This window comes from Manacus vitellinus, unplaced genomic scaffold (genome assembly GCF_001715985.3).
Source record: "Manacus vitellinus isolate BGI_N305 unplaced genomic scaffold, ASM171598v3 scaffold_50_pilon, whole genome shotgun sequence".
Lineage (NCBI taxonomy): Eukaryota > Metazoa > Chordata > Aves > Passeriformes > Pipridae > Manacus > Manacus vitellinus.
Window position 1 is genome coordinate 728982 of NW_021940612.1, and position 19336 is coordinate 748317.

The following is a 19336-nucleotide window of genomic DNA, read 5'->3' on the forward strand; positions in this document are numbered from 1 at the left end:
GAATTTAATAAATTAAATCTGGTATTTGAAAAACTTGCTCTGTTGAGATCTATAGAAATGAAATATTTTTGTCCTAAAATAGCTTAAGCATGGGTCTTCTAGCCAGAGTGAGTGTTTGAAATGAATATGCAAAAAATTTGAATCTGAAAGTTATTCATCTTGAAGCCAGTATACATGGAAAAGTAGAACTGTCATTTTGATGGAGTGGCATATGTTGTTTCATTCAGACCACTGGAAGTGTATGAACTTTTACTGTGGAAAGTCAGGTAGGGATATGATATCTTACAATTTAGTGCTACTAAATGCTAAATATTTTAACTAGTAACAGTTTTGCTTTTGGTAGGCTTGAGGCTATAGAGACTTCAGGGGGAGGGAGGATATTTGTTAATTTTGTATAATGTATGAATATCTCATTAACTAATGACTTATAATAATATCCATTAGCCATCTTAAACAGTTTATGGTCAGATGTTCATGAACTAGCATATTAGAAAGCTGTCAATTTCAAATTTGTTCTGAATCTATCCTGCTGGCCCTGCAATCAAGTGTTTTATGAGAAAAGGTCTTTGGAAATGTCTTATTAAAATTCAGAGGATTTCGAGCATATGCAGTGATATTACCTGTATCAGTGAAGTTTTCAAATAAAGGGCAAAGACACAGTTATATCTTCACTGTTGTTTTAAGGTACCCCTTACGCTACTTACCTGAGGTAAATAGACCAAGTGTCTCTGTGCCTGTAAAGCTGAAAATACATTAGGGCTTTTGTGGTGTGGGCCTGATGGTAGCTTAGCTATTTTTGGATTCTCAGACATTTACTAGCTGGAACATAGAGTAACTGAAGGTTACCAAAACTGATGGTTGTCTTCTAATGAAGTTTAGCAGATTATCAAAGAACTGTCATCAGCATATAAGTGATACTTGAAACAGCAAAGTCTGTCATAGGTATAGTGGTAAAATGTTGAGATTTTTAAGCACATTGGTTTTTTGTGTTTCTTCTCCATAGGTGCTCACATGGATCAGCCGTGCTGCCGAGCTCTGTATGACTTTGAACCAGAAAATGAAGGGGAGCTGGGATTTAAAGAGGGTGATATCATTACCCTCACTAACCAGATTGATGAAAACTGGTATGAGGGAATGCTTCATGGCCAGTCAGGTTTCTTCCCCATCAATTATGTTGATATTCTAGTTCCATTACCCAATTAGGATGGCTGATCCACCACCTCTGACACATATAGTTGTGTCAGTACCACTGCTTTCAGAATGCTGCTTCTTACACCTTACAAGTGCAAACTGCAGTGGTTAGAGTCATCAATTCCTAATGAGCGTCTTTGGTTTACATGTTGTCATACTATGTGGTGGTGATGCGTTGTATCTTCTGAGCTAGCATAGCGTGGATTAGTTTATTGACCATGCTGGCCTGGTAGTAACCAGAGCCATTAGTGAGATGAAACTGGGAAGATGATGGCAAGTGAAACAGGTAACTCAGTGAAACAGCAGAAAGTGAAGGTGATCTTGGGAAGATAATGCCTATCACTACTGTATTACTTTTCAGTTTAGTTCTCTATAAAAAGAAGGAAAAATTCTTGCCATTCCATCTTTCCCTTCCTAATGATACAGTTCACACAGGTCTAACATTGACTAACCAGAACTGTATCTTCCAACCAAACTGGCTGGCTGTTTTCACAGAGAGAGCTTATGTGTAGACCCTCTGGTTTCTCAGAAAGTGAACCACTGCACTGTGTGTCCTGCTGCTCTCTGCTAATTTTTGTATTCTTAATTATTGTTAAAAGGCCTGTTTCCATCCAGAGGTAAACTGTATGCTATGAAATGGGGATTCCTGTAGTAAAAATGTTGGACCACAAACCACCTGAATTTGCCCTTCAGGAACTTTTAGCATGCTCACCAAAATGCCAGTACACGGGCAAGACGGGGAATAAAACTGGCATTTATTTAATGTTTCTTGTCAAGTCTTGGCAGAAAACCTTGCTGCTTAAGCACCAGATATCCTTTGTAAACTCATCCACTGAGGAATACAGTAACCAACCAAACATGACCATCACTTCATTTTGTTTCTGTCTACCATGTGTTCTTCGAACATCATTTGCGCATACTCTCTCCTCAATGAGGACAAAATAAAACATGCTATTTTTTGTGTTGAGCAGTTAAAGACAAGTGGCTGTATATGCAGAAACATTTCCCATCTGTTTAGTTGGTTCTCTTGTGTTCCTCCTTCCTGCACTTAGTGTGTACAGTGTCGTGCCTAGCTTCTTGGCATTCTTTTGGTAACAGTTGCAGAAGTTCTGTTAGTTTAGTTATCCAGAGTTCTATTTATCTAAACTGTACAGACTCTATCAGAGGTTTAATGTGCTGCTTCGAATGTGCCACTTCTATACTGGATGATGTGAAATAAAGACAAATCCCTACTGCTTAATGTATAAACTATATCATGGAAAGTATTGTTATTTCAAATAAATGCTGAAAGAATAACTTGAATAATGTTGTGGATTATTGCTTTGTTGCTTTAAAATCTGTTGTGGTAACTTCAGCTAACAAAATTTTTTTTTCAGAAGGCCTATTCGTCATTTCCTGCCCTTTTTTTTTGTCATCATCATTTTGCTTCAGTCGCATAGATCTCATACTTATAATGGCCCCTGTAAACAGGATAAACTGAACACTGAGCACATTAAATTAATGTCCCAATGACCAGCATGCAGTCTTGCGGATACAGGTTATTTCTTATCAAAGAATACTGGTGTTCACAAACTCCCTAGTAAAGCTTAAAGACATGTTAACTTCTAATTTATTTATGGGCTGAAATAAAAACAGAGACACTGTCAGAAGCAAAACAGACTTGATGTGAAGAAAACTAATTGATAGCAATTAAAATATTTTTGTATAGTGAGAAACAAAAAGGAGCATCGCCTTTCCTGTCCCAGTTCCCAAGCTCAAATTCACTTCTGACTCCTCCCCACCAGCAGCACATGAGCATGAGTAATTGGAGGTTTATGGTCAGTCCATAATATCTCTCTACTGATTCTTCCTCCTCATTGTTCTCCACCGTTTCAGTGATAGTTCCCTGCACAGGCCTCAGTGTGAATATCTGCTGATGTGTCATGGATCATCTCCAGCTCATCCTTCTTTAACCTTGATGTTCCCTGTTTCTCACTCTTACTTTCCTCCTCCTCTTATCTCAGCACTGTGTACATGTCCCCATGCATGTTGACACAGACTGACAAAGTGGAAGAAAAGTCTGTCAGAGATGGCACCTCATTCAAGGCTCAGTTCAGTGTCAGGCTGGACAGGGCTCTAAGCAACCTGGTGTAGTTGAAGATGTCCCTGCTCATTGCAGCAGTCTTGGTCTCAGTGACCTTTTAAGGTCCCTTCCAGCCCAAACTATTAAAAAACCACAATTTCTGGAACTTTTTATTACAGTTCTGTACTAAATCCAAGGACTGGCCTCCAAGTAAGTTTCAGTCAGTGACTGCCACCACTGATGGTGGCATACTATAGTTAAGAACTATGTTACAGGTAATTAACTATGTTAATCATTAAGGCCTAACAGTCACACATAGTGTCCTGGCACACCTCTATTTTATCAGATTATTATTACATAGCATTTGTGAAGGGCATGCAAACATAGGACAACAACCTTAAAGATAATTTTGCATGATTTAGAGCAGAAGGGCAGTTGGCATGCAGTGCTACCCCACCCTGCTGAGGGGCCCTGTTTTTGAGATCTAGGGAAACGTACTGTATTTCGACAAATGGGGCCTGAAGGAATGCACAGAATAGTCAAAAAATCTGTTACATGCCATCACATGATAACGTGGGCCTTGTCTTGACATGTTGCACAATTCTTGGCACTTCCATATTGTTGTGTTCTCCGTCTCGCACAGCTAATCCCTAAAGAACAGTTTATTCCTCGGGTGGTGAGATCAAAATCTGACTTGGCCAAGGGAGAGATTACCAGGGCTGAGAAAAGTTTGTATCTAAAGCTTCAGTGCTAGGATGAAGAGGATGATCTAAAAAGCAGGAGGCTGTTTGGTTTTGCATATCAGGTAGTTCAAAACTTTGTCTGAGGAGTCCTGTGACTCTTTCATTCTACAATCACATAAGACATGTTGTTGATGGATACAGCATTCTTTTTTCACTTGGAGACTTACAGCTTCAGTCATCCTGCCGCCTAAGGTGTATGTTTTCAGAACTATTTAAAAAATGTGCCATGGGTACCTAATTACCAAACCTGGCTGTAGAACGTCTCCTCACAGAGGAAATTAGGAAGTCTACCAGTGCTGAGCTATCAGCTGCCAAATATAGATAAATATTTTAGTTTTGATGTTGGATTATTTTTTCTGTTGAACCCTAAGGTTTCATGAAGCTTTTACCTTCTTGGACTTCCTTTTTTATTGCAAAATGGATCTTTGTGAAAAACATAGCAAAATACCCCAACAGTTCCCTACGCTCTTCTCCATTTAAATAAAGAAGTGATTGAAAAGGTGTTTTTTTCTTATTTTAAAATATCCTCTTCCCTCCAGAAAGAAAGATGGTAGTCACACCTGGAATATTGTATTTGAATCTTGGCTTAGCGATTATACAGACAACTCTCCCTTTGCAGATAGTCATACTGCTTTTCTGGACAAGACTTCAAAATACTATGAGGACTTCTTTTCTGGTTTCACAATTCTAGGTCTTGCAAATCTTTATGGACATCACTATACTGAGTAATAGCTCCCTAGTGAGTAATAGTAATGTAGCCTAAGCTGATCATATCCCACAAAGGCAGGGATTAGGGTTTGTGTAGGTCAGTGTGGAAATGGGTCTTCTTCCCAGCATGGGGGTAGGCTGATTTTAAGATAGGTAAATGAAATAATGGATCTGGGCATATTCCTAGGTAACACTCTATAAAAGCGAGTACATTCTATAGACATGCTTAATTTTCTATAAAGCACCAGTAGGTTGTCTTAGACTTCAGCTCAGAATTCCTAGAATGTTCTGTAATTATTTTACTGCTTTTAGGCTTTTAGCATTCTGGTAGTTCAAGTGCAGACTTGGTGCAATTTCCAGAAGGCTTTGCTGTCTTTCCTTGCCATTTGGTCTAATGTGTTGCAGAAGATGGGAACAGTGCAGTGCACTGTAGTGTACAGATAATTTCTAAGCTATTTAATAGTATTTCCTTGGAGATACAGCACAGGGGAGCAGATCAGAGAAACAGCAACTTCTGCCATGCCTTGCTAGAGCTGCTGGTTTTTGAAAGGTCTGACAGCTCTGAGACTCAGAGAACATCTGCCTTTCAAGTGCTTCTAGGGCAGACAGTGGACAAGCTGAAGTCCTTGTAGTAAGAGCCCTCTCCTGGCCCATAGCTCATTTGGTGGGTTAGTGGCAGCCAGCCTCAGGCTTCTTGTACTCACTTGCTCAGGGCTTGTCTTTTTCTTCACCCTTTATGAAACCTGGAATTGAAAGGAAGCACTAACAATGCAGGGAAACATAAAGGGGTTCAAGCACCTGTGCCTCTGCCCATCTGCGAGCTGTGAGACTCCAGGATGGGCTCTCTGACAAGATCTGCTTTCTCAGTACCTGCAGAAACACCCTGGTCCTGCTTTGGGTCACTGAAACTGGAGGATTCACTGATTTATCCAACTACCATGCACAGTGCTATCTATGGGACTTTCCTGCCCCTCAGAAGTCATAAACCTGTGGCATTTCCTTTGCTAAGAGCATTCACACAGGCAGCAAGATCCTTCAATAGGCAACAGCTGTAATAAACATCACTGAGAGCTTTTTTATTAGGGATTCTAATGATCCCCATGGTCAGTCTGTCTCCTCCCACACCAGAATGGCAAGAGGTTTGCTGGGCACATGAGAACGGATGCAGAGAGAGAATGTGGCTTCAAGTAGGGACCCTGTCCCTGGGCATTGCAGGTCTGCACATCCCTGGACTATAGGCATGTTTGGCACACCATAGCTATTCCTATTTTATCTCCTTGCTGCAGTGAGCATCAACACCAGGGCTGCAAGAGTGACCTCCTATAGGCCCGTGTTAGCTCTACTCTAGGTGCTGAGTACAGGGGAAGAATCACTTCCCTGGTCCTGCTGACCACACTATTCCTGATGCAGGTCAGGATGTCACTGGCCTTCTTGGCCACCTGGGCACACTGCTGGCTTCACATTCAGCTCCTGTCAGTCAGTACCCTCAGGTCCTTTTCTGCCTGGCCACTGTCCAGCCGCTCTTTCCCCAACCTCGGGGACAACCCCAGTGCTGTCTGGGGTTGTTGTGGCCAAAGTGCAGAACCCAGCACTTGGCCTTGTTGAACCTCATGCTGTTGGTCTTGGCCTATTAATTCAGTCTGTCCAGGTCTCTCTGCAGAGCCTTCCTACCTTCCAGCAAATTGTCACTCCCCCCAATTTGGTGTCATCTGCAAATTTGCTAATGGTAAACTCGATCCTCTTGTCCAGATCATCACTAAAGATATTAAATAGGACTGGGCCCAACACTGATCCCCAGAGGACACCACTAGTGACTGGCTACCAATTGGACGTAACACTGCTAACCACCATTCTCTGGGCCTGGCCTTCCAGCCAGTTCTTAAGCCAGCCAGTTCTTAAGCCAGCCAGCATCTGTTCAAGCTGTGGGCTGCCAGCTTTTCCAGGAATATGCTAAGGGAGATGGTGTCAAAGGCTTTGCTGAAGACCAGGTAGACACATCCACAGCCTTCCTATCATCCACCAGGTGGGTCGCCTGGTCATGAAAGGACATCAGGTTGGTCAGGCAGGACCTGCCCCTCCTAAATCCATGCTGGCTGGGTCTGATCCCCCGGCTGTCCTGTAGGTGCTGTGTGATCACACTCAAGCTGATCTGTTCCATAACCTTGCTGGGCACTGAGTATCAGGCTGACAGGCCTGTAGTTTCCTGGATCCTCCTTCCGGCTCTTCTTATGGATGGGTGTCACAACGGCAAATTTATAGTCAACTTAGACCTCCCCAGTTAGTCGGAAATGCTGATAAATGATGGAGAGTGGCTTGGCAAACTCTTCCAACTGTTCCCTCAGCACACTAGGATGGATTCCATCTGGTCCAAGTGGCTCAGTAGGTCACTAACTGCTTCCTCCCGGATTACAGGGGGGCAACTCTGCTCCCCATCCCTGTCTACTGGCTCAGGAGGCCAGTTTGTCCTGAGTACGACCTATCTTATTGAAAATTGAGTCAAAGAAGGTGTTAAATACCTCAGCCTTTTCCCCATCTTTGGTGACTATATTTCTCCTCATATCCAGTAAAGGATGGAGATTGTTCTTTGCCCCTCCTTTTGCTATTAATGTATTTATAAAAACACTTTTTATTATCCTTTACAGAATTGTCCAGCTTGGGTTCTAATCGAGGTTTCACCTTTCTAATTTTCTTTCTGCGTAACCTAACGACATCCTTAAATACTTCCTGAGTTGCCTGCCCCTCTTTCCAAAGATGATACACCCTCTTTTTTATCCTGAGTTCCTGCAAAAGCTCCCTGCCCATCCAGGCCATTTGTCTTCCTCACTGGCTCATCTTTCACATAGCTTGCTCCTGCGCCTTCAAGATTTTGTTCTTGAAGTGCATCCATCCTTACTGGACCCCTTGTTTTTTCAGGGTTGTTTCCCAAGTCACTCTCTGAATCAGCATCCTGAATAGACCGAAGTCTGCCCTCCAGAAGTCCAGGGTAGAGGTTTTGTTGATGCCCCTTCATGTTTCACTCAGTGTTGAAAACCTCATCATTTCATCGTCACTGAAGCCCAGACAGCCTCTGACCACCACATCTCCCAGAAGCCCTTCTGTGTTTGTAAGCAGCAGGTCTAGCAGGGCCCGAGCCCTGGTAGGCTCACTCACCAGCTGTGGCAAGAAGCTATCATCCATACACTCCAGGAACCTCCTAGATTGCCTCTTTTCCACTGTTTTGAGTTCCCAGCAGACATTTGGCAGGTTAAAGCCTCCTACAAGCACAGGGGCCAGGATCTTATAATTCATCCACGTCTTCATCCTGGTTGGGTGGTCTATAACAGACTCCGACCAGGATGTCGTCCTTGTCGGCCTTCCCCCTGATTCTTACCCACAGGCATTTAACTTTATCATCACTAACCTCAAGTTCCACAAAGTCAAGAGACTCCCTAAGATACCAAACTACCCCTCCACCTCTCCTATTTCGCCTATCCCTTCTGAAGAGCTTGTAGCCATCCATTGCATCACTTCAGTCATGTGAGTCATCCTATCATGTTTTCATGATGGTGACTACATCATAGTTTTCCTGCTGTACAATGGCTTCCAGCTCCTCCTGTTTGCTATCCATACTGGGTGCATTGGTGTACATGCACTTCAGCTGGGCTGCTGACTACACTCCTAGCTTGGGCTTATCACCCTTAGGCTCATCTCTGGAGAGCCTGGTTTCACCCCCTTCAAACCTTCAAACATGTTCGCAGCTGGAGCTGCAGATTTCCCAAATTTTTATTTTTTTTTAAGACAGGTAGAACATCCTGGGTTTCTGATGAAAACAGTGAAGTCACAGCACTGTAAAAGTTAGCTGGTATATGCTGTGCATCAGAATACTTGGATGTCCACAGGCCTTCAGTTCTTGCTGTAGAAGCTGCCTCCAAAGCTTGGCTTTTCCATGTGTCAAGGAGAGGAAACTAGTTACAACTCTGTGTGACTCTTACACCTGTAATGGTACTCCATATGAAGTACTTAGTACGAGACATCTAATGGTGGACATGACAATACACAGCTTGCATGATTGACGCTGAGTTGATTGCATAAGGAGAATTCCACAAATACCTTGGCTAGATTTCAAACATTTAACATACATTCTGAGCACCTACGTCTAAAGTTTGGTTTCTTGAAGTGCCCACTGAGGTTCCACTTAGCCCAGTGGCCATTGCAGGTTTTGTTTGTAAAGTTCCTCTGTCTATATTGCCCAGAAGGACTGAAGCCCTGGCAAAACTCATCTATAACCCTATGCAATTGATGAGCTAGATAATCCAGTGCAAGCAGAACTCAGTGCAGTATACAATCATATTTTCTTAATTTATATTGAGATTTGCTGGACAATTTGATCTTTAATACCTGTCAATCAAGAATTGTAAGCACTAACTAGCTGGGCAGTCCCAGTCAAACATTTCATATCCCCATCTTCCTGGATCTTCCTGAGATCACAAGAATAGGAAGAAACCCAGAAGGTCCTGGGTAGTAATGCAGGAAGTATCATATGTCTGAAACTTCAGCCCATGCATGATGAACATGGCAACTTTAGAACAGGAAGAAAGGAAGTTCAAACAGCTAGTAGGAAGTTTTGCAACCAGAACTATCCTCTCTTATTGCTGAATTTTCAGGTGATGCTGGGAAATGAATACTTCCTAAACTATAAGGGAGCAGCAGAGTAAGAAAAAGGGACAAATTTTATTTATCGTCTATTCTTCTAGAGATGGAACTTTTATTCCTGGAATTTCTCTGATTTTAGCCTGTAAGTGAAATATAATCAGAGGTGCTTCTAGAACAAATAGTGATACAGAGAAAAGCATACTTTACTTCTTCAGCATGAGAAGAAGCTCTTTTCCAGTAGGCTATAGTAGCTTGTTAGCAGCTCCAGCTACTTTAATGCAAATTTGAACCATGAGGAAAAGATACAGTAAGACGTAGACATCAGCACACATCAGTGGTGATGTCCAAAGGAAACTGCAGATGCATCAGCTTCATCAATCCTACAGTGATCTTCTGATCCAATGTTGTACACAGTTCCTGTGTGATGAGTGGGGCAGACAGAATTGAATCACGGTGTGTGCAGCCTCATTTCTTCAATGCTCATATTTGCCATAGCTATCTCTGCTGTGTGTAAAGCTGAGATAACTGCTAAAAATGGGTATACTTCCAGAGGCATGGGACATTATAGATCATTTCACCATGTCCTCAGCATTCCTTCTCCCAGAAACTGCTCCTTGCTTTCACTTTGGAGCTTCAGGAAGTTACTATTTGCTTTGACCTGGAAGTCTAGTAGAGTCTCTTGGGTTTCCCAAAATCACTAAGGTCACATCATACCTGATCTGTTTAAGGTTGTAGGATGGGACTCAGCATAGATTTGATTTCCCATGCTGGCACCGTTGCCAGAAACTGGATAGCGCATTTAGTTTTAATTCTCCAACTGTACAACAGGGCTGATAATAAATCCATATTTCACAGAGTGCTGAGGATATATATTAATGTGCATAAACTTCTCAGAGACTTGAGGAAAAAAGTCTGTTGTTTTCTTTGTACAACTATGTTATCCATCCAGCCAAAACAAAATTTATGCTTTTACTCAAGGCCAGACATTTTGAGAGTTTAAGAATATTTACTGTGTATTAATACTCTAACCTTCAATTGAGAGTCTGAAAACAGAATAAAGCTGAAGGTATCTTCTACTGAATACTGGGATGTTGTTTGGCAACCAGGGGTATTAATGCACTGCAATTTCAGAGGTGTCTGGAGGTCACAACTTCAGCACTTCACTTGACTGTGAAGCCAACTGGTGGTGTGCTCTCCACATCCTCGTGTCAAAAGGCCTGCCAAGTAATAGTGCAATAAGCATCAGTGGTTCTATTTCTATTCTTATTCTCAGCCTGCAAAAGTAATAAATAATCCCCATCTTACATATTTTTCATTTCATTATGTCTAAAGTAACTTTGTGGAATTCTTAAATTCCCTGTAACCCAAGAAAAGCTCTCACTTTCTGCTACTCTGATATTAAAGTAAAAAGAGAGGCATGAAGTCTACTTATCAGGCCTGTATGCACACTTCAAGAGATTACCAGGAGTAATCTTGCTAACTAATAATACTATTCCTGGTAATTAATAATAATAGTAGTTCTGATAACAAAAAAACCACCACCACCAATAATAATAATATTCATAATCAAAATCCTGGTAGAAACTGGAAGCACAGACAGTTGTTAAAATGTTCCTCCTTATGTGGGACACTTGCTGAAGGTCAGCAATCAGCTACTGCCACCTCTGTGCAAGTATTTCCAGTTTGCACAAGAAGCTCTTTATTTGATGGCTGAGGTGAAACTCTTCTTCCTGATGGTGTGCAACTATCAAGCTTTTTCTAAGCTTAGATCCTAGGTCAGCAGCCCATTTTTGTCATAGGGAATTAGAGGAGGGAAAGACTGTGCAAAAGCAGGAATTTCACAATTTCTGCTGAACTTGTAGGCACTGATGAGATGTAGAAAATGTAACAGAACATGCTTAATTCCTATTTTCATACCTTGGAAAGCCTTTTATCAATTGATGATGTATAACATTGCTGCATTATGAATATTGTTCACTGGAGAAGCCAGACTGTTTCTTCAAGCTACATACAGTGTATGGTACCATCACCTTTTCAAGACGTGCGAGAGATCTAAACCTGTTTTTAATGAGTCCAGCATGTTTCAAATTAAATACAGCAGTTGATCTCTTAGCTTTTGGACCATGGTTCTTGATGCATTACAAATACCTGATTTTTGTTACTGTTTGGTGCTAATACTGTGAGACAGTAGAGGGCACCCTGCCATTTAATTTTAGTGTTAATAACTTTTAAATAGATCCGTTTTCTTTCTGACATTAGAAGTTTTAAAGGATACTGTTAACAGACATAGTGATTTCTATAGATAATATCCATTGTGCAAAGATAATTGTGAAAATCAACTTTTTCAATATCTTCCAAACCTGAATATTAAAATTTAAAAAACCCCAAGCACACAAAACTGTAAGCTGTAGAAATCTCTAAAGCTCACCCCACCTAATATAACCCCATCTAATATAACCCCATCTATTATATTATCATATTGTAGGCAATTTTTTTTCATATTGATCTTAAGAATGGCTTAATAAAACATGCCTAGGGGTTGAAAAGTCCAGTAAAAGAGTTGAATAGCACCCACATCATCCATCTGTCCTGAATGAAGTTATTTTTAGCTGTCACTTAGCTACAGATCCTTCCAGCACAAAGCTTTATATTTCAGCTTCATGATTTCAATCAGGCACATACATGCTTATACTTAGCCTTTTTCTTCCCTTTCCCCAGTATAATCATAGAATTGCAGATGCTGACCTTCAGAAAACCTAAAATTAAAAAAGAAAAATCAGAATAACTTCTGAAATTGTTCATTCAACACAAACAATTCATCACAAAATACATCTGTCAGCCTCTAGCTAGAAGGAGACTTGCTTACTTTGGGCCAAACTGTCTCAAGGAATATATTAGAATATAAAAATTTTGACAGTTCATAGCATCTTTCATCTGAAGTTTCCTAAATATTTCACGTATATTAATTGAGGTTCCTTCTAGTAGCAAAATTTTTTATTATACCAGGTTTTTATTATATCACGTTGTGCTGGTTTAAAAGTTAACCAGCAGGGGAAATGAACTCAACTCAAAAGAGAGATTATAAGTCAGAATAACAATTTAATAAAATAATACTATAAGTACAATTATACAGACAAACAATTGGTCTTAACCCACAAAACCCAAATGTATAACCCAGCACCCTGGGGCATGAACAAAGTGGTGTTCCTTGGGCCCCCCTGAGTCCAAAGTAAAGGGAGAGGAGAAAAACCTGCTGGTGGGAGAGCTGTTGCAGTCTGGTCAAAAGTGGTGATTGTAGTCCAGTTTGAGGGTGATGGTCTCAGTCTGGTTGAGAGTAGTGATCTGCAGTCTTCCTCTGGATCCCACGAGTGGTAAAAAGGTTCCAAAACTCCAAGTTTATATATTCTCCAGTTCAGGCAGGAATGCTCAGTCCTTCCCTCAGAGCGGGGAATTCCATAAAAGGGTGTGAGGACAGGAACATCTTCCAATCTCACAGGCCTCTTAACGCCTAGTTTATAGCCTGAGGAGTCAGGCTGCTCTGGGCAGATGGTGTAAATGGTCTATTGATAACAGTTTCTGGGAAATGGCATGGAAGGCTATAGAATACACAGTTTCAGGTTACACCCATCCAGTGATGAATTGGTCTCAGCTGTTCTAATTAGGACACAGGTTTATACATGAGCCCTTGAGGCATAAGGGATTAACACCCACTTTTTCCAAAATGTGTTTTGAAAGAGTTGTCTCAGTGCTCAATGTAAACTTAGGGTAATTTCAAATGTGTTGTGTTTTGTTTTGTTTCTCTAAAAATGTATTAGGAGTAAGAGGAGGTGTGGGAACTAATAATGTCTAAGAATTTAATTAATTTGTAACTTGACTGCCAGATATAAGTGTGAGAATAAGGAACAGTAAGTGTTTTTAGGAGTAAAGTTGTATTCTCCAGAGATGTCCCACAGGTTATTCATATTGGTAAACATCAAAGCTGACAATACCTCTAAAAATGCTGAAACAAGTAGTCTTCAAGTGAAATCCTAAAATCATCCTCAAAATGAGACTGTAACCATATGCACATGTGCAAAAGGAGACAGTGCATGGAGTGAGCAAATAATAAACTGAGGCATTAGGGGCTTGGTATGGACAAGGCAAGAGGACTTAGGATGCCAAAGGTACAGACAGTAGCAATGATGGCAAATCATTTTCATGTGTGCCCACATGGCACCATCCCAGATATGGCCTCATGTCATCATCAATGCCAGTGCTTTGTAAAATGTGTTTTTGTCCAGCAGCATGGAGAGACACATTTTCCTGAGAGTTTTCCCATCTCTAGCTATCATTTTGACCGATATCATTTTGTCATTTAGAATGAGTTAAAAAGAAAATGAAAGAGTCTGACAAAAAGAAACTAGGTCTTTTTTTTGTCCTCATTGGAATAGAAAGATAAGTAAAGAACATAAGAGTAGGGATAGAGCTCCATGGATACGGGCTTCTGCTTCCACCAGCATACTACTGTTGTAGGAAAGGCTTACATGATGAACTGCAGGCATGACAGTGTCAGCACATTCCTTGCAAGTATCTTGGATGTGCAAAGTAGAAATGATTTGTTGATGAGCTCTGGAAAATCCCTTCTAGCAACCAATCTTTGCCATCTTTATTCCTGAGCCCTTTCAAAGTGTCATTAGTGACAGCAATTGTTTCAGCTAATGCTTTGTTCCTAAAGACCTAAGGGAATTCCTTGCAGTTAAACCCATATGGATTACAAAACACAGGGTTTCCAAGGAATAGGCCATCTCAATGCCAAATTATTTGGATATTCTATGTTGTGATAGATTTCCAAAACCTCTGGACAGTACAGATGGCAAAATATCTCGTGATGGTTGAAAGCAAATCTTTTTCATACAATGTTTAAACTTTTGTTCTTTTCCAAATATTTGATATTTTTGTCTCCAAAATCTTTTTTATATGCTGCAAGAGTATTGCAGCCCTTTACTTAAGCTGCCTAAGGATAATTAGCCATGGCTGACAGGCAGGCAAACAAGAAAGCATGAACTGAGTGGAATGAGCCATCGTATGGACCATGGATCAAAAAGTGCCAGGAGAACAATGCCTGAAACAGCTGGAAAGGCCTAGTGTGATAACATTGTGTATCCATTTGAGACAGCATGTGGCCATGAACACCCCCAGCAACAAGAGTTTGGGAAAACTGGTACATGGACAGCTGGCAGCACATAGAAACAGAGAATCCAGGATGAAATGGTGAAAACATTGTCTGCCATGCCCTTAGGCACACCCTGTCACAGAGAGACTAGAGGGAGTACTGGAAGGAATGTCACTTTTTCTGTAGCCTCAACCTTCTGGCATGAAATCATGTGCATGTGCACGTGTGTGGACAGCTCTTTACCTAACATGGCCTATCCCACTGTTTTGGTCCACTTAATGAAGAAGTTAACTCATCTGCATCATGTTATCTGGTGTTCCTTTTCCCACACAAGATTATGTTATTATCAAGGAATAGAAGTTATCTTGCTTCAAAATATTTTCTCCCTTTTTGTGGGAGATGATGTTTTGTTACATTTAAGATATTTTCTGTAAATGTCTCAGTATTGGACAATTTTCCTTTGCTTTGTTAAATTCTTGCTTTTGACCCAATATGGAGACTGAAAAAGTTTAATGTTCTGCTCTCTGTTTTTGAGTGATCCACTGAAGCAAAATGACTTCTGTTTTCTCTCTTATAGATTCTCCATGCCATATTTTTCCTGGATTTCTGTAGAAAACAAAGCATATGACACAAAAAAAACCTGAAAAAACTGTGGGAATATTTTTAGCTTTGAACACTCTTCAGGTGTTTTATTTTGAATTGGTATTCTAAGAAAAATGCCACTCGAAACAATTTATAATTAAAAAGTCATATTTTTTTCTGATAAAAATAAGCTTTGGTAAACAATTTTCAATAAGCTCTTGAGTATCTCTGTAATTTAAGACTTGTTGGGCCACAATTAAGAAATACAGGCTGTTATAGAACCATAGAATCATAGAATGCCTTGGGTTGGAAGGGACCCTCAATATCATCTAGTTCCAACCTTCCTGCTATGGGCAGGAGTGTTATTCACTAGACCAGATTGCTCAGGGGCCCATCCAACATGGCCTTGAACACTTCCAGGAATGGGGCATCCACAGCTTTTCTAGGTAACTTGTCTGAGTGCTTCATTACCCTCTGAGTAAAAAATTTCTTTCTGATATCTAATTGAAGCCTGCCCTTTTTCACTTTAAAACAATTGCCCCTTTTCCTGTCACTCTCTGCTTGTACAAAAAGTCTCTCTCCTTTTTTATAAGGCCGTTTAGGGTAGTGAAAGGCCACAAGGAGGTCTCCCTTCTCTTCTCCAGACTGAACAACCCCACTTCTCTCAGCCTGTTTTTGTTGCAGGTTCTATAGCCCTCTGATCATCTTCACAGCCCTCCCGTGGACATATTCGAACAGATACACATCTCTCTTGTATTAAGGACCCCCGAGCTGAATGCTGTACTCCAGGTGGGGTCTCACAAGGGTAGAATAGAGGAGGAGAATCACTTCCCTTGATCTGCTGGTCATGCCTCTTTGTATGCAGTCTCAGATGTGATTGGCCTTCTGGGATGCAAGTGCACACTTTTGGCTCATGTCCAGCTTTTCATCCACAAGAATCCCCAAGTCCTTCTTGGTTAGGCCATTCTCAATGGCTTGTCCCACTCTGTGTTTATATCTGGAATTGCCCAACACAGGTGCAATTCATTGTACTTGTTGAACTTCATGAAGTTCTTGTGGGCCCAGTTCTTCTCAATTTTGTCGAGGTCCCTCTGGATGGCATTCCGTCCTTCTGTTCTGTCAGCTGCACCACTAGCTTTGTGTCATCTGCAAACTTGCCAAGGGTGCACTTGATCCCACCATCAGTGTCATTGATGAAGATATTGAAGAGCACTGGTCCTAAGACAGAGCCCTGAGAGACATCAACTGTCCTTGGCCTCCACCTGGACATAGAATCATCAACCACAACTCTCTGGCTCATCCAGCCAGTTCCTTATCCACTGAAAAGGCCATCCATGAAATCCATGTCTCTTCAATTTGGAGATAAGAATGTTGTATGGACCGTATGAAAGGCCTTACAGAAATCTAGACAGCTAACATCTGTCAGTCTTCCCTTGTTGACTCTTGCCATCACTCCATAAAAGAAGGCCACTAAATTGTTCAGGCAGGATTTGCCCTTAGTAAAGCTGTGCTGGCTTGCCTCAGACCACCTTGTTTTTTATGTACCTTAGCATGTCTTTTAGGAGGATCTGGTCCATGATCTTGCCAGGCACAGAGGGGAGGCTTATCAGATCGTAGTTTGCTGTATCTTCCTTTCTCCCCTTTTTAAAAATGGGAGCAATGTTTCCCTTTTTCCAGTCACTGGGGACTTTACCTGACTGCTGTGACTTTTCAAATATGATGGAGAGTGGCTTAGCAACAACATCAGTCAGTTCCCTTGGGACTCAGTTATGTAAGATGGTGTCCATAACTGCTTTGATATGCAAAATTACTGGACAACTTGCACCATGTCTTTTCAACTTTTCTAGTTTTCCAGTCTACAGATTGAAGCCTCTTATTTTATATTTTGCTCATGTTTTTATGACAGGTGATTTTTGGTTTTCTGGATGATGCACACCTATTTGTTAAGAAGTTTGCCTTGAAGGAGAAAATGTTGATAAAGATAATACCAATTTCTGAACCTCTGTTATTTAGACTATTCTTTTTACTTCCATTTTTTCCTGTCATCACATCTCTTTTGCGTATTCACTGTAAACCCTGAGAACTCATGTTCCAAAAGAGACTGCACATAGTCACTCCTTTTCATTTCTTCTGGCTATGTATTAGAATAGCATATGTAACTCTTTTGCATTTAGCTTTGTCCTCATCTACTTAACATTCTGTAAAACTTCACGGAGCTTTTTTATTTTTGTAGTGGATGCTCAGACAGCAAGGGATCTAGCTGAAAAGCACTTTTTAAAGTTCCCTAAATTTGTAACTCCTGCCTGTACTTAGTAGTGCACTACCACAGGTTGTGTGCATCTCCCCTACTTTTGAAATATTTTGATCCTATGACTAGACAAATAGTTACTTGACTTTATTTCTACTTGACTATAGAATTCAGTACAGAAAGAAGATGGAAAGTTTTTTAAGCACTATGCCTGACGTGGTGCAGGTTCTACAGTAATTTTAGTTACCAATACTTAGCAGCTACAGACACAATCATAATACACATAATACCCAGTATATATTAGTCTTGGTCTGAGTAGATTTTCTATGTATTTTCTGTAATAATATATTATTGAGACTTGCTTTTAATCTCCAGTACTAAGCTCTGTAATGACAATTTGTAGTGTAAGGACAGCCTTTAAAGGCTGCTGCTCAAACTCACAGAGAAAACAAGTAACAGTCGAAGTGTCTTACATTTAGCTACATTCAGAAACAACTAACCCTTTGCAGTTGGTATCCTTGAGGTCAGCACTTCTGCAAACTGGATAGTTGAAGCAGAAAAAACAGTGGGCGGGTCAGCTGGCCACTCAGTGTCTTTGACAGTAGTAACATCCACTCCTGTGTCCACCAAACCTTTGAATCTGGGTCTGTCTATCTGACAAGTCATCATTGGTTGTGCCCCAGAAGTAGTTTTTGCCCAGAATATTTGAGGCTCACTTGTGCTCCCGAAAGCCCTCGAGCCTCTTTCCCCCTCCCCAGCCGGTGATGTGCTGTAAAAGGGGGTTAGCTGTGCAAGCCATTTTCCCTTAGGTATGTAACAGGGAGGCACTGGGGTCCATGTCATGATTTGTATCTCACTGTGGGAGTCAGAGTCAATCACTCCAGGTAAGACAAACAAACCCATCCTGGTCATTGATGATCATCCAATTAAAAGGGCATGGACTCCTGGGCCTAAAGGTTCCCAAACCCCTGCAGGGATCAACACTATGGTGGTAGATGTCAAAGTTACTGGCCCTCTAGAGGCCAGGTCCAGCCCAGTGCTGCCTGAGGTGGCGGTGAGCAAATCGCCAATCTGTTTTCTTGGGCCGTATTTATTTGCTGAATCAGGGCACTCAGCTTCACACCCCATCTGCAGTTTCCCTGATGGGAAGGGTTTGTCCTCAGGTCAATTTGACCTTGAACTTCATTAGACCAGCGTTTCCCATGGTGACGTTTTTGGCATACTGCCGAGGGGTGTTTCTTTGGGCAGTCCTTATAAAAATGATCAGAAGCACCACATCGGTAGCAGCTGCCTCCCCCTCTTGCCCTATCCTGTAATCTCAGCTGGGCGCTTAGGCTGTTGCTAGAGAGGCTGTGTGATGTTCAACCAATCCAACACCCTGACATGCTTGAACCATCTCAGCAATGGTGCAGCTTTCCCTTTTAGGGATAGCCTGCAGAGCTCGCTTGCAGTCTGGATTCAAATTCTCATAAGTAAACTGCCTAAAAAGCAGCTCTCTAGCCTCCTCATGTTCTACCTGCCTGTTTAAAGATGCCTGCAGCTGATCGAGGAACTGGGAGAAGGATTCAGTCGATCCCTTCACCTTTGTGAAGGACAAGTTGCTATCCCTGTTCGTGCTAGGGATCTTTCTTTTTGCCCTCAAAGCCATTTTCGCGATCACTTCATATATCTCCCAGGGGTAGCCTGTCTGTGAATCAGCTGTCACGTAGACCTCCTCCCCTGCCAAATCATTGCAAGTCATGCCTGCCTGCAAACCGCCTGGGTCATTTGCATACTCTGTGCAATTCTCCCAAAAGTCAGTTAACCAGACACTGTACTGGGTTGTTGTTAAAACCATCTTCAACGGCATCTTCCAATCATGAAGTGTAAATACATAAGTGGTACTCAATGTCTCCAAATACAAAAACGTATGAGACGAGGAAACTCCACTCTCTTTAACAAGTTACCTCAGTTCCTTGGTCACCTTATAGGGTAAATTTTGGAACTGAGGCTTTTGGCGCAGGTGGTATATAACTGGG

General features: G+C 41.4%; 1 protein-coding gene and 1 long non-coding RNA gene across 2 annotated transcripts in view; one reads left to right on the forward strand and one right to left on the reverse strand.

Annotated features, from left to right (window-relative positions):
* SH3GL2 (SH3 domain containing GRB2 like 2, endophilin A1) overlaps positions 1–2493 on the forward strand; it is a 19365-nt gene extending 16872 nt beyond the window's left edge. The window contains exon 8 of the mRNA XM_029962926.1: positions 1004–2493. Coding sequence (XP_029818786.1) covers positions 1004–1203 — 200 coding nt within the window. The 3' untranslated portion in view covers positions 1204–2493. The remainder of the gene's footprint in view (positions 1–1003) is intronic.
* The window catches only part of LOC108641098, a 14983-nt gene extending 2266 nt beyond the window's left edge, over positions 1–12717 (reverse strand). The window contains exons 1-2 of the long non-coding RNA XR_001921756.2: positions 12587–12717; positions 12019–12092 (exon numbers count right to left, since the gene is read on the reverse strand). This is a non-coding gene — a long non-coding RNA (uncharacterized LOC108641098). The remainder of the gene's footprint in view (positions 1–12018; positions 12093–12586) is intronic.
* Positions 12718–19336: the final 6619 nt, after the last annotated feature.